The sequence below is a fragment of the Oryctolagus cuniculus genome, chromosome 13 (genome assembly GCF_051225735.1).
Source record: "Oryctolagus cuniculus isolate XC-2025 breed Fujian yellow rabbit chromosome 13, ASM5122573v1, whole genome shotgun sequence".
Lineage (NCBI taxonomy): Eukaryota > Metazoa > Chordata > Mammalia > Lagomorpha > Leporidae > Oryctolagus > Oryctolagus cuniculus.
In genome coordinates this window covers 52,663,564-52,678,550 of record NC_142879.1, presented here as the reverse complement: position 1 = coordinate 52,678,550, position 14,987 = coordinate 52,663,564, and the positions used below count along the sequence as shown (strand labels likewise).

At 39.7% G+C, this 14,987-nt stretch overlaps 1 protein-coding gene across 4 annotated transcripts in view; it reads left to right on the top strand.

The window, feature by feature from the left end:
• The window catches only part of PCNX2 (pecanex 2), a 324,088-nt gene that overhangs the window by 144,466 nt on the left and 164,635 nt on the right, over window positions 1-14,987 (top strand). For all 4 annotated transcript variants that reach the window (XM_051821460.3, XM_008268254.4, XM_089312276.1 and 1 more), the window contains 2 exons: window positions 7,570-7,662; window positions 8,443-8,593. In XM_051821460.3, coding sequence (XP_051677420.1) covers window positions 7,570-7,662; window positions 8,443-8,593 — 244 coding nt within the window. The remainder of the gene's footprint in view (window positions 1-7,569; window positions 7,663-8,442; window positions 8,594-14,987) is intronic.

Genomic DNA, 14,987 nt, shown 5'->3' with positions numbered 1-14,987 from the left:
AAAGAAGTGGAAAGGGAGAGGAAGAGGGAGGAAAATCAAAGGGACTTTTCTGTGTCAGATATTATTGCAGAGTAAATTATCACAACCAGATGCCACACTTTCTGCTGATTAAAAATATCCATCTTAAATCCCTTCTTGGCAAACTGACCTAAATGACCTAAATGACTTCTTTAAAAACTGACAAGATAGAACTCAGGGGGCTTCCATAGCCTTGGCAGCTCATGACAAGAGCCTAGGGTGATTACTGAGGCCATAAACAAGAGTGTCAATTTGTTAAGTCAACAACAGGAGTCACTGTGCACTTACTCCTCATGTAGGATCTTTGTCCTTAGTGTGCTATACATTGAGATTTAATGCTATAACTAGTACTCAAACAGTATTTTTCACTTTATGTTTCTGTGTGGGAGCAAACTGTTGAAATCTTTACTTAATGTATGCTAAACTGATCTTCTGTATATAAAGAGAATCGAAAATGAATCTTGATATGAATGGAAGGGGAGAGGGAGTGGATAAGGGGAGGGTTGCGGGTTGGAGGGACATTATGGGGGGGAAGCCATTGTAATCCATAAGCTGTACTTTGGAAATTTATATTCATTAAATAAAAGTTAAAAAAAATATTAAAATTGTATCAAAATAAAATTGCCAAAATGCAAAAAAAAAAAAAAAACAAACTGACAAGATAGTATGGAGTTATCAGATAAGAATTCAAGCAAACAGGGAAACCCAGAGAAATCAGGATAGGAAGCTTCTTTTTTGTCGGGGCATCTGCCCAAATAGGAAGTCTTGAGCCTTGTTTTGAGCCATCAAATTGTAGGCAGGAGAAATGAAAACCCAGGCCTGCCAAGGTGGGCTTTCCCATGATCCTCAGGCTGAGACTAAAGGGCCACACTCTCAGGGGGAGGATGATCTACAAGAAGCTGGCTCTGTCATCTTCAATGCCAGGGAATGCCAACTAAGTTACCTCCATGGTGAGCATAACAGCAAGAAAATCCCTCTTGAAATCAGGACTTTTCGTGGATTTACAGCCCAAGTTCAAGCAACCAGATGGAACAGAAGTCCTCATATTTTAATATATTTAAAGTGGTTCCCACCTGAAATTGCCTCATAGTGAAGCCAACATGAACCCTCTACAGAGGATCCCCTGTAAGTATTCCCTAAACCAAATTTCTGAGGAAATTGAACAGCTTACCATAAAATTTATAAAACTATGCAAGAAAGCAAGGAACCAGCAGAAGAAGATTGGTACATAGTTCTATTATTGGAAGTATCAGATGCAGATTTTTTTAAAAAGATTTTATTTATTTGAAAGGCAGAATTAGAGACAAAGAGAGACAGAGTGAGAGAGGGAGAAAGAGATTCTTCCATGTGCTGGTTCATTCCCCAAATGGCCACAATGGCCAGCGCTGGGCCAGCCCAGAGCAAGGATCCAAGAACTTTTTCTGGGTCCCTCACATGGGTGCAGGAGCCCGAGGACCTGGGGCATCTTCTGCTTTCCCAGGCACGTTTGCAGGGAGCTGGTTTGGAAGTGGAGCAGCTGGGACTTGGGCTGGTGTCAATATGGGATGCCAGCACTGCAGGCAGTGGAGTTACCAACTATGCCATAGCACTGTTCCCCAGGTTCAGATTTTAAAAAACTGCAAGGATAGTTCAAAAAATTCATGGAAATGTGTATTAGGATAAAATGTAATGTGGATTTCAAGATTTTCCACCACCAAAATAAATATATCTTTTAATTAATATTCCACAAACTTTTTGAAGTACCATTGCATACTTTCTATGTTTAAAGAAGTAATAAGGCAAACTTTACATTTTATACACAGTAGAATTTTTTAAATGATCTCACATGTTTGAAAGAGAAAAATAGCAATACCTAAAGAAACAAACAAATGAGACAGTTGAAGTCTAAAATACTACATCCATAGGAGATAAAACACCTCTGAAGAGAGAATTAATGAACAGAAAAATAATGACTTAGGTAAGTTTCCAGAATGCAACATCAATGGACAAAAAGTGAAAAAGAATGAATGACAGAGGAAGAGACTTGGAGGATAGAGTAAGATGATCCAACATATATCTAATTGGGGTTCCTGGGGAAAGAGAGAGGGAGACTGGAGCATCATAAATATTTGATGAGGTAACGTCTGTGAATTTACCAGAATCAATGAAAGACACCGATCTAAATATTGAAGAATCTCAGTTAATCACATGCAAGGTAAATTAAAGAAGAAAATCCATATCGGAGCCGGCGCTGTGGTGTAGCGGGTAAAGGTGCCCCCTGCAGTGTCGGCATTCCATATGGGCTCTGGTTCAAGTCCTGGCTACTCCACTCCCTATTCAGCTCTCTGCTATGGCCTGGGAAAGCAGTAGAAGGTGGTCCAATTCCTTGGGCCCCTGCACCCACGTGGGAGACCTGGAAGAAGTTCCTGTCTCCTAGCTTCGGATAGGCGCAGCTCTGGCCGTTGTGGCCAATTGGAGAGTGAACCAGTCGATAGAAGACCTCTTTCTCTCTCTGCCTCTCCTTCTCTCCTTCTCTCTCTGTGTAACTCTGACTTTGAAATAAATAGATAAATCTTTAAAAAAAATGCATACCAGACTGATCATCGTGAAATTGCAGTACACCTATGACACAGAGCATCTTAAAACAGTTAAATAAAATGAATATATTACATTCAAATGAATGGCAGACTGAAAGGCCCTTTATTAATAACAATCATGGAAACTAGAGGCATTGTTTGATATATTTGATATTTTATAAAGATAATAAAAATAACTACGAAGCTAAAATTCTATATGTTGTGAATATATTCAAGGATGAAGGCAAAATAGAGAATATTTTAGACAAAAGCAGAGAGATATTCACTAAATGTAATTCTGAATGATATTTTTCCACAGAAAGTGAATCTTGGATAGAAGGTCTGATTTACAGGAATGAACAAAGAAAAAAAGTAGCAGGAATGTTGGTAAATCTAAACAAATATTTACTGCATAAAATCATAATAAGAGTGTTGTGATTGGCTTAACAAATTTAAGATGAAATCAATGTACATGTCTACCATAGTATACAAATTTATATGGCAGGAGAAATGGACTCCAAGACTTCAAAATTCTTAGTAATATCCAGGAAGAGAATAAAGATGTTGATTAATTTCAGTTATGTGTGTTGGATTGTTTAGTGTACCTTCTAAAAGAATGAAAACAACATACAGCTTCTAAACCCATACAGAGAAAAAATGGAATGATAAAAAACAGATGATGGAGTGGGCATTGTAGCATGGTTTAAGCTGATGCTATTGCAAACTACATCCTATATTGGTGTGCCAGTTCCAGTCCAGACTACTCTGCTTCTGACCCCACTTCCTACTCATATGTCCTGGGAGGGAACAGTTGATGGCTCAAGGGCTTGAGCTCCTGCTACCCACGTGAGAGACCTGGACAGAATTCCCAGCTCCTGAATTTGGCTTGGCCCAGTCCAGGCTGTCGTGAGCATTTGGGGAGTGAACCAGCAAATGGAAGACCCACTCTCATTCTCTGTCACTCTTGTTCTCACTTGCTCTCTCTCGCTCTACCTTTCAGGTAGATGGAAAAAAACATTAAAAAAAAAAACATGTTATGTATAAGTAACAAAATCAAATTGGACTTCTAAGTCATACTATACTTAAAAGTCAACTCCACATGAATTATAAAATCTTACTTTGAGGAACAAAACCTAAAAGCACTTAGAATCATAGTAAAGAAAACTATTTTTATAATATCAGAAGAGAATTTTTTAAACACAAATTCAAAGTCATTAAAATTATGACCTTTGATTTATTTATATTATATAGAAAAGAGAACTTTTTTTAAAAAGGCACAAATGAGAAACAATTTTAAAAATGTGGATAGTTGAGGCCGGTGTCATGGCACAGTAGGTTAAGCTCCTGCCTGCAATCCTGGTATCCCATGTGGGTGTCAGTTTGAGTCCTGGCTGCTGTATTTCCTATCCCGCTCCCTGCTATGCACCTGAGAAAACAGTAGAAGATGATCCAACTGCTTGGGCCCCTGCATCCACATGGGAAACTTGGATGAAGCTCCTGGCTCCTGGCTTCAGGTTGGCCTAGCCCTAGCCATTGTGTCCATTTGGGGAATCTATTTCTCTCTCTCTTTCTTTCTCTCCCCATCTGTCTCTCTGACAGGATCCTGGCTTTGGATCGGTGCAGCTCCAGCTGTTGTGGCCATCTGGGGAGTGAACCAGCGGATGAATGACCTCTCTCTCTCTTTCTCTGCCTCTCCTCTCTCTGTATAGCTCTGACTTTCAAATAAATAAAATAAATCTTTTAAAAAAATATTTATTTGAAAGAGTTACAGAGAAAGGAAGAGACAGAGACAGATTTCCCATCCACTGGTTCACTCCTCAAATGGTTGCAATGGCCTGGGGCTGGGCCAGGCTGAAGCCAACAGCCAGGAGCTTCTTCCCAGTCTCCCACGTGGGTGCAAGGGCCCAAACACTTGGGTCATCTTACACTGTTTTCTCAGTCACATTTGCAGGGAGCTGGACAGGAAGTGGAGCAGCTGGGTCTTGAACCAGTGCCCATATAGAATTGTTTATGTCACAGACAGTGGATTCACCCATTACACCACAACACTGGCCTCTGCTATATTTATTTTGAAACACATCTTGCACAACTGAATGAATACACATATAAGGTTGTTCATAGTAGCATTGCTAATAAGAGCTCCTAACTAAAGCAATAGGCAATTTCACCAACAGTAGGTTAAGTAGTATATAACAAAGAGACAGACATTATTATAGCTATGTGCAATGGCACGAGTGAAACTTAACTATATAATGTTAAGCAAAATAAGTATGACACAAAAGATGCATAGAGTATGATGCAATCTGTAGGGTAAAACTAGGCAAAACTTGAACTAAAGAGTTTGTAATTGGTTTTCACCAGTCAGAATAGTTTATAGGACCTTCCAAGGGAAACAGAAGTGTTTGTGTTTTTAATAGTTTAGTTAGTTATTTGAAAGGCAGAGTGACAGAGTGTCAGAGTGAGAGCAAGTGAGAGAGAGAGAGATCTTCCATCTACTGATTCAGTCCCCAAATGAGACAAGCTGGGCCAGATCAAAGTGAGGATCTTGGAACTCTATCTGGGTCTCCCACATGGGTGACAGTGATCCAAGTGTTTGAACCATCACCTGCTGCTTCCTAGAGCAGGGACGGGCAGGAAGTTGGATTGGAAGTGAAGATGGGATTCGAAGATAGGCACTCCAATATGGGATGCAGGTGCTAATTTCTGTGCTACAGTGCTCACTCCAGAGATGGGTTTTTGTAATACACAGTGGCCTTTTAGGTGCTAGAAATATTTGGGGCTAGTTGGTGGCTACAGAGTCTTTCAGTTGATAATTGTTCTTCAGATTGTACATACTTATTTCATGCAATATTGTGTGTACATGTCTCATATTTAAAAACATGTAATTTTTCAGGCTGGTGCCGTGGCCCAATAGGCTAATCCTCCACCTTGTGGCACCGGCACCCCGGGTTCTAGTCCTGATTGGGGCCCTGGATTCTGTCCCGGTTGCCCCTCTTCCAGTCCAGCTCTCTGCTATGGCCCGGGAGTGCAGTGGAGGATGGCCCAAGTGCCTGGGAGACCAGGAGAAGCACCTGGCTCCTGGCTTTGGATCAGCGCAGTGCGCCGGCCACAGCGGCCGTTGGGGGGTAAACCAACGGAAAAGGAAGACCTTTCTCTCTGTCTCTGTCTCTCTCTCTCTCTCTCACTGTCCACTCTGCCTGTCAAAAAAAAAAATAAAATAAAAAATAAATAAAATAAAAACATGTAATTTTTCCAAAAAATTTTGAAATGAAATAAAAAAGTTATCCAAATTGTAGAGAGATAATCACTTTTCAGATTTGGAATCTATAAAGTAAATAAAACATATACACATTGTCTGTGCACACCCACCCATACTTACATAGATTTAAGTACATAGAAATTTTAAACTTCTACATCTGAGACCAAAATTAAAGCCATTTTATTTAATAACCATATATTGTAAGTAAATGTGTGAGACAGAGAGAAAGGTCTTCCTTTTGCTGTTGGTTCACCCTCCAATGGCCGCCACGGCTGGCGCATCGCGCTGATCCCAAGGCAGGAGCCAGGTGCTTCTCCTGGTCTCCCATGGGGTGCAGGGCCCAAGCACTTGGGCCATCCTCCACTGCACTCCCGGGCCACAGCAGAGAGCTGGCCTGGAAGAGGGGCAACCGGGACAGAATCCGGCGCCCCAACCAGGACTAGAACCCTGTGTGCCGGCGCCGCAGGTGGAGGATTAGCCTATTGAGCCGCGGCTCTGGCCACCTCATCACTTTTTATTCTTACTGATTCAGTCCTTTTAGGTGAATTAAAAACTCTTGATGAAATTAAAAAAAAAAAAACCTTATAATTCATATATTGGTACGGATAATGTATATCTTCAAGCCATGTTGATTATTTCATCAACAACAGACAGTTGGGTTCATTATTACTCTGTTTAAGCTGTTTTCCTGATTTCTTCCTGTTACTGTGGATGTTAATACTTAGCAAGCCTGCAGCATGACTCGCAAAAAATTCTGTATTTTAATTTTAAAAACAAGAAGAGGAAAAAATGGATGTGAGTGGATGGAGAGACATGAATGTATATCTTCTATAAAAGTTCCTGGCGTAAAATGTTAAAAACAATTACTTGAGAGGCATAATTCCTTTTCACTGTGAGAAAGGGAGATATACATGTATTGGTATTTTCAGAATTTTCAAGTAACAGTGTGGTACCTTAAAATGATCAGTAACTGTGCATTATAAATAATGTGCTTCTATATAAAGGAAAAAAATCAATGTTCCCTTGTCCCTTTTAGATCTATTAACAAGCTAAATGAGCATTGTGCTCTGTCAAAGCCAATACATTATCTGTATGTCTGTATTAGTAGCATTCTGGGTGTCTAACTTTGCTTTTTTTCTTTTCCCCTTTGCCCCTGCTGACACCAGTTTTGTGTAATGTAAAATTGTTAGCAAGTTACTGAACATTTCCTTATCTGCATATAATGTGTGTACATAATCCATATATATTTAAATAATTTTAAAGAGGCCTTTATTCGACCTGAAAACTGGTGAATTAAAATGTAAACTGTGATCTCATCCAAAGCAGTAGGAAATATGTAAGAAGCTTCTGTTTAGTGTACCCAAGCTGTTGCATATTAAAATCCAAGTCATGCAGTAGCCAAGTTGGAGATTGTTATTAACACTTTGCCATCCCTTATCAGATTTTAGTAAGGGAAGGTCCCTCTGGGGTTCTCTGGGCATCTTGTATCTGATCTGTGTTAATGGAAAAGAACTTTATTGTCCCTTATACCTTTAAAAAACCTTTACTATCCTGTTCTCCCTGAAATTCCTCTACCTGGAACTAGCAAGTTGTCCCTTTAATGTGTGCCTTCAGGGATTTGTAAGGCAAGTGATAGAAGATGGGTGTATCCAGAGTCAATGTCTTATTATCTGGTGCACCTGTTACTGCAAAGTTACTGAGAGAAACAGAACTTTACAGCTGCTCTTCTCTTTGCAGAAGGATACCTTAAAATCAGATCTCATCATCTGCTCCGTGGCTGCGGTCCTCTCTTTTGCAGTCAGTGCCAGCACTGTATTCCTGTCGTTACGAGTATGTATCCTTTCTGCGTCGTACTCTTCCCACCTCCTCATTCTCCTTAATAACAGTTGCTGTGGAGCTCCAGGGTACGGATCACACAGCTGAGCAAGAGGGAGAAAACAAAATGCCAATTGAGTAGTTTAAGGATTATATCCATGTGATGGTGAGGAGTTGTTTCCAAGATGTGATTTGGTCCACATCACAGACTAGGTTGGATTGTTTGTTGTTTACCCTTCCCACCATCTGTGAGGTTGTTTTGTGTAAAAGATACTGGGAGGACAATTCGTAGTGATGAGACAGGCTAACAGCACACCACTATGAGTAGAGATGAGGGTATTTAGAGGGGTGAGACAGATGTCACAGAGCCTAAAGGATCTTTGGAACATATTTCTTAGTTAGAAGAAGCAGAAGTGGAAGGCTACAGATAAGATTTCTTGGCTAATGGTTCTTAAAATCAGTTGACATCTCCATATAAAAATATTAGGCATTTAGGGACTCTCCTTTGGGTGAGGAAAAGTCTATTAGCTAAATGAGACAACTTAGAACACATATTCCAGTGACCACAATTTTGTCGGTCTTTGTACTTCCATGTGCTGGTTCCCCATCCCCAGCCTACTGATTCACAGCACAGGAGTCTGTTTCCGATCATGCAGAAGGAACTTTCAGAGGCCTAAAACAAGTACTGAGTTGGGCAGTTTACTCTTGAAGAGGCATTTATGGGCATCCTTCCTCTGCTCTGCTCTGTATGCTGAATAATGAGATTGCTGGTTTTTTCTTTGTTTTTAATTACAGCCGTTTCTCAGCATTGTGCTGTTCGCCCTGGCAGGCATTGTGGGATTTGTAACTCACTACCTGCTCCCTCAGCTCCGCAAGCACCACCCGTGGATGTGGATTTCACACCCCATTCTCAAAAACAAAGAATATCAGCAACGGGAAGTGAAAGGTCAGTGGTACATCCCTCATTAAACACAAAAACATGGTAGGTGTACTTCTCACTGGAGAGTGCACAAAATATGAGTATGTTCACATACCTGTACACTAAAAATGACAAATGCTATATTATGTACATTTTGCCACCAGAAAAAAGGAGTATGCACCTTGGACTATAAAGTATTGTTCTCAGATACTCTAGCCAACCAGAAGAGGAAAGTGGAAAATGGAATGAATTAGAAGTATGTTTTCTAGAAATATTAATTAGCTATGGCATTGCAGAAAAATTGATTTCTGTAATTCCAACTTATAGATGACGCTCTTCCAGCTTAAGTTGATTGGGGACTGAGAAGAGCACCTGATGGCTTAAAACTGAAGGAGAAATGTGGTGACCGTCATGCTGCAGAAATTTTGTAGAAACTAGTCTTTCATCATCTTGAGTTGATTGGGGACTTGACCACCTCTGCTACCATACTTCACAGAACAGTGAGGATGGAGCAGAGACTGACCATTTACTGTCAGGAGTCCAAAGCCTTGATTTTCTTAATTTCCTTTGCTCACCTACACTATACCTGTATCCATATTTGATTGGTTTACCAGTGCAGGTGTTATAGCTTGGTAATCATGATGATTTCAGAGCTTTTCATAAATGAAGCAAATTTCTTCTAGATAAGAAATCACTTAGGACTTTCTCTGCTAGGGCTCCCTTTGTTCTGTAGTTCCTCACTCTGTGCTTTAAACAGATGGGAAACTGATTTATCCCCATGTTAATCTACATCAAAGTTATTGATCACAACTTGTTAACTATGCTGCCTAATGCTGCTAATTCTGCACAGCTCTTTTTGTTCATTGTCACTTCTCAGTTGTTGCTTGAGTTGTTTCTATGTCCAGGCACAAAGGCATGTGAGGGGCATCAAAGTTTGCAGACACAAAGGAAAGTACTGGTTTTTCACCAGCAACTTGAGTAGTTTAGTGTGACAAAATGAAAAGTTGGGAAATAATTTTTTAAACAAAGATGCAAATGAGTTACTGAAGATACTGAGAATATTTATACAGGAAACATCTGTAGGTGGATACAAGGAGCTGCCTTTATTAGAAACAGCCAAAAGAGGAGACTTCTTAATGAAAAAATAGTGTCATGTACCTGTCACCAGCATCCATTTAGAGTCCCGGGAAAGGTGGCTCACTCTGCTCTTCCCATAGACTTACCTTTCTCACCTACAAAACCAGGCACCTGGCTTAATGATCAACTTCATAATATGAGTACATACAATTTCAAATGCTACTTAATATAAATTATCATTATTAGAAAAAGTGAAAGAAACAGACTCCATTTGTAGTGGTTAGTGTATTTCATGGTCCCTTGTTGAGAAAGGTCCCTACCCCAGCAGATGCCTGCTTGGGTATCCTTAGGGAAGCGTGATGAAAAAGACTAACTTCTGCAGCACGAAGGTTATATTTCCCTTTCACTTTTAAACCTTTACAAAGACTGAATTTGGATGAAATTAGTGGAGTGTTTGGGAGTTTTTATTTTGACATCTTTAGTTGATGGAGCTCTGTGTTAAGTTTTAACTTGTAGTACTGTGTATCATTACTATCTATCTCTACACTTATGTCTATACCTTGAATTAGATGGAGAACTAGACCTAGACCTTTACTTGTACCTATATATTTAACTATACTTTTACCTGTACCTGTACTTTTATGTCTACCTATTCCTTTACATATTCCTATATCTCCCTCCTTCACTTATACCTATACTTATCCCCATGGTGTATTCTGACCCAGATGTAGACCTGGACCTACATTTATCCCTACGTATTTAATGCTTGTGGTGAGGAAAAGGATCTTGGGTCAGTCTGAAGGAAAGGAAAATGAAACATATACATCTGGGGCTGCTGACATTATGACAGTTCACAATGAGGAATTCAACATTGAAAGATAAGAGTGGGAAGTTAACAACTTAAGATTTTCTTCTTAGTGTGATTATTTTCTCCACTGAATGTAATGGAGACCAATTAAATTGGAATCATTCAGTTATTTTAAGCCATGACCTTTCTTGTATAAGGGTAATGAACAAGTAAAGGGTGGTGTGTTATTGGGTGAATGGGCCTGTGCGTGTTCCCTGGCAGTGAGCTAGGAGATGCTCTACTGCTCCACAGGCTGCAGCAAAGCCCATGCAGATGTTTCTCACCTGCCCACATTAGTTGTTCACCCGCAGCCTGATAACTAGCCAAGAACCACAGGTTTGACAAATTAGGAGCATAATGAAAAAGAGGTTCCATTTCTTTTTTTTAAAATTAATTTATTTTTTAAGGAGTACAAATTTCATATGTACAACTTTAGAAATATAGTGATTCCTACCACCATACCTGCCCTCTCACTCATACTCCCACCCCTCCTCCTCTTCCCTCTCTCCTTTCCAGTACCATTCTCCATTAAGATTTATTTTCAATTAACTTTGTACACAGAAGACCAACTCTATACTAAGTAAAGATTTCGACAGTTTGCACACACACACACACACACAAATTGAGAACAAGTATCATAGTTCACTCTCGTAATACAACTCGTTGAGGACAGATGTCCTGCATGGAGAGTTAGTGTTATCCGAGTTCTCCTGTGTTTCCATATGAACTTCAACATCATTTTTTCTATATCTGAGAAGCAGGTCTTTGGTATTTTGATTGGTAACACATTGAATCTGTAAATTGTTTTTGGAAGAATGGACATTTTGATGATACTGATCCTTCCAATCCATGAACATGGAAGATTTTTCCATTTTTTGTATATTCTTCTATTTCTTTATTTAATGTTTTATAATTCTCATCGTAGAGATCTTTGACATCCTTGGTTAAATTTATTCCAAGGAATTTAATTTTTTTGTAGCTATTCTGAGTAGGATTGATCTTAGAAGTCCAGTTTCAGCCTTGACATTGTCTGTGTATACAAAGTATGTTTTTTTGTGTGTCTTGATTTTATATCCTGCCACTTTACCAAGCTTTTCTATGAGTTCCAATAGTCTTTTGGTGGAGTCTTTTTTATCCCCTATATATAGAATCATGTTATTTGCGAATACGGATAGTTTTACTTCCTCCTTCCCAGTTTGTATCCCTTTGATTTCTTTTTCTTGCCTAATGGCTCTGGCTAAAACTTCCAGTACTATATTGAATAGCAATGGTGAAAGTGGGCATCTTTGTCTGGTACTGGATCTCATTGGGAATGCTTCCAACTTTTCCCCATTCAATATGATGCTGACTGTGGATTTGTTATAAACGGCCTTGATTATGTTGAGGAATGTTCCTTTTATACCCAATTTACTTAGTTTTCATTATGAAAGAGTATTGTATTTTATCAAATGTTTCTCTGCATCTATTGGTGTAAACAATTGGTTTTGTTCTGCAGATTGTTACTGTGATGTATCTCATTGACTGATTTGGAAATGTTGAATCATCCCTGCATACCAGGGATAAATCCCATTTGGTTTGGGTGAATGATCTTTCTAATGTGTTGTTGGATTCGATTAGCCAGAATTTTGTTTAGGGTTTTTGTGTATTTGTTCATCAGAGAAATTGGTCTGTAATTCTCTTTCTCTGTTGCATCTTTTTCAGGTTTAGGAATTAAGGTAATGCTGGATTTATAGAAAGAATTTGGGAGAATTCCCTCCCTTTCAATTATTTTTGAGTAACTTGAGAAGAATTGGAGTTAGTTCCTTAAATGTCTGATAGAAGTCAGCAGTGACGTAATGTAGTCCTAGACTTTTCTTTGTTGGGAGGGTCTTTATTACTAATTGAATTTCCATCTTGGTTATGGGTGTGTTTAGGTTTTCTGTATCTTCATGGCTCAATTTAGGTAGGTTGTATGTGTCCAGGAAAGTATCCATTTCTTTTAGGTTTCCCAGTTTGTGGGCATACAGCTCTTTGTAGTAATTCCTGATGATTCTTTTTTATTTCTGTGGCGTCTATTGTTACATTTCCTTTTTCATTTCTAATTTTATTGATTTGGGTCTTCTTTCTCCTTTTTTTGATTAGTTGGGCCAATGGTGTATTGATTTTATTTATTTTTTCAAAAAACTAGCTCTTTGTTTTTCTGATATTTTGTATTTTTTGATTCAATTTTGTTGATTTCTTCTCTAATTTTATTTCTTTTCTACTAGTAGTTTTGGGTTTGATTTGCTCTTGTTTTTCTAGATGCTTTAGATGCACTGATAGGTCATTTACTTGGTGCCTTTCCAATTTCTTGATGTAGGCACCAATTGCTGTAAACTTTCCTTTTAACACTGCTTTTGCTGTATTTCTTAAGTTTTGATATGTTGTATTGTCTCTGCTCAAAAATCTATCCTGGCCAGCGCCGCAGCTCACTAGGCTAATCCTCTGCCTTGTGGCGCCGGCACACCGGGTTCTAGTCCCGGTCAGGGCACCGGATTCTGTCCCGGTTGACCCTCTTCCAGCTCTCTGCTATGGCCCAGGAGTGCAGTGGAGGATGGCCCAAGTGCTTGGGCCCTGCACCCCATGGAAGACCAGGAGAAGCACCTGGCTCCTGGCTTCGGATCAGCGCGTTGCGCCGGCCGCGGCGGCCATTGGAGGGTGAACCAATGGCAAAAAGGAAGACCTTTCTCTCTGTCTCTCTCTCTCTCACTGTCCACTCTGCCTGTCAAAATCTATCCCAACAGAAGTCCTTCACTGATCTCCTAAATCTGGGAAGCTTCCAGGTGCTCCCTGACTACATTGCCTAAGGGAGGCTGTGAACTCTATGGCCCTGCCCATGCTGAACCTCTAGTGCTCAGCATGGTGCTACATATAGAGGTAGGCTCACGGGTACATTTGATCATTTGCATTTTATTTGAATATCATAGCTGTGTTCACTGGAACAAATACTGAACTTGGGGCATGTATTTCCTTTCAGTTTGTTTTCCTTTCTTCATACTTTGAACCTGTGCTTCTACCTGATAGCACATGGACATAGCACATTAAGTTTGATATAAAATTCAGACTATGATAAAATAAAACTAATATTATAATTAAAGTTGAATACTAATTTAAAACATATTTTGTAGTCAATTTAGTTCTTTACCTTTGAGGCAATTTCTTTGAAGTAAACCTTATCCTATCCTAACCCTGACATGTTATTTCACCAATATGTGAGCTAAAAGAATAAATCCTATCACTATACTCCAATTCAGCTGTCATGGTGAATCATGTGGGCATAACAGTTACATTAATGGGTATCACTTTTTAAAAACTGCCATATCTTCCACCAATCTAAGTGAATCCTGCTTAGCATGACATAGTAGATAGGCATAGAGAGAGCACCCTATTAGTAGGGGATGTTTAAGACTAAATATCAGGCCGGCGCCGCGGCTCACTAGGCTAATCCTCCGCCTAGCGGCGCCGGCACACTGGGTTCTAGTCCCGGTCGGGGCGCCGGATTCTGTCCCGGTTGCCCCTCTTCCAGGCCAGCCCTCTGCTGTGGCCAGGGAGTGCAGTGGAGGATGGCCCAGGTGCTTGGGCCCTGCACCCCATGGGAGACCAGGAGAAGCACCTGGCTCCTGGCTCCTGCCATCGGATCAGCGCGGTGCGCCGGCCGCAGCACACCAGCCGTGGCGGCCATTGGAGGGTGAACCAACGGCAAAGGAAGACCTTTCTCTCTGTCTCTCTCTCTCACTGTCCACTCTGCCTGTCAAAAAAAAAAAAAAAAAAAAAAAGAAATCAAGAAAAATTGAAATGATCTGATTGGATGACCATATTCTTCCTATAAAATTGAGTTTTATTGGAATTAAGAAAGATTGAGAAAGAGTAAATACATTGGTATTCACTTGCTTACTTATATATTCACTCAAAAATGCCTATGGATATGCTTTGTATTCATTAATTCAAAAAATAACTATGGAGTTCCTGCATTATACAATCCCCATGAACCAGTGACACAAGAATGACTAAGACATAATTTCTGTCATCAAAGAGTTTATAATCTAGTAAGTAAAACTATGGCTTTGCCACAATGAAGAGCCCTGATTAGTACACACACAGCACTGTGATACACAACGTTATGTTCAGACCTGCAGAAAACAGGAAGAAGTAGAGACTCAGGCACTATGTGAAGAGTTTATAATTAATTCCATGTTTCATTTGGTTAATCCTGTCCAACTGGCTGAATATGCATTTAAATGGAAAATATATGGAATCATATAATTAAATGTTGAATTAGCATATGGAACATAGTAGGTATTCAGTAAATATTGGTTCAGTGAACAAGTAAATGAGTAGTACTTTGTATATTCCCTTATCTTCCCTTTGTATATTCCCTGAATATACTTTGTATATTCCCTATATTCCCTGGCTGATGTGCCAGAAAAAGCCTTTTGATGGGGTGAGTGTTTGACCTAGCAGTTAAGATGCATCTTGGAA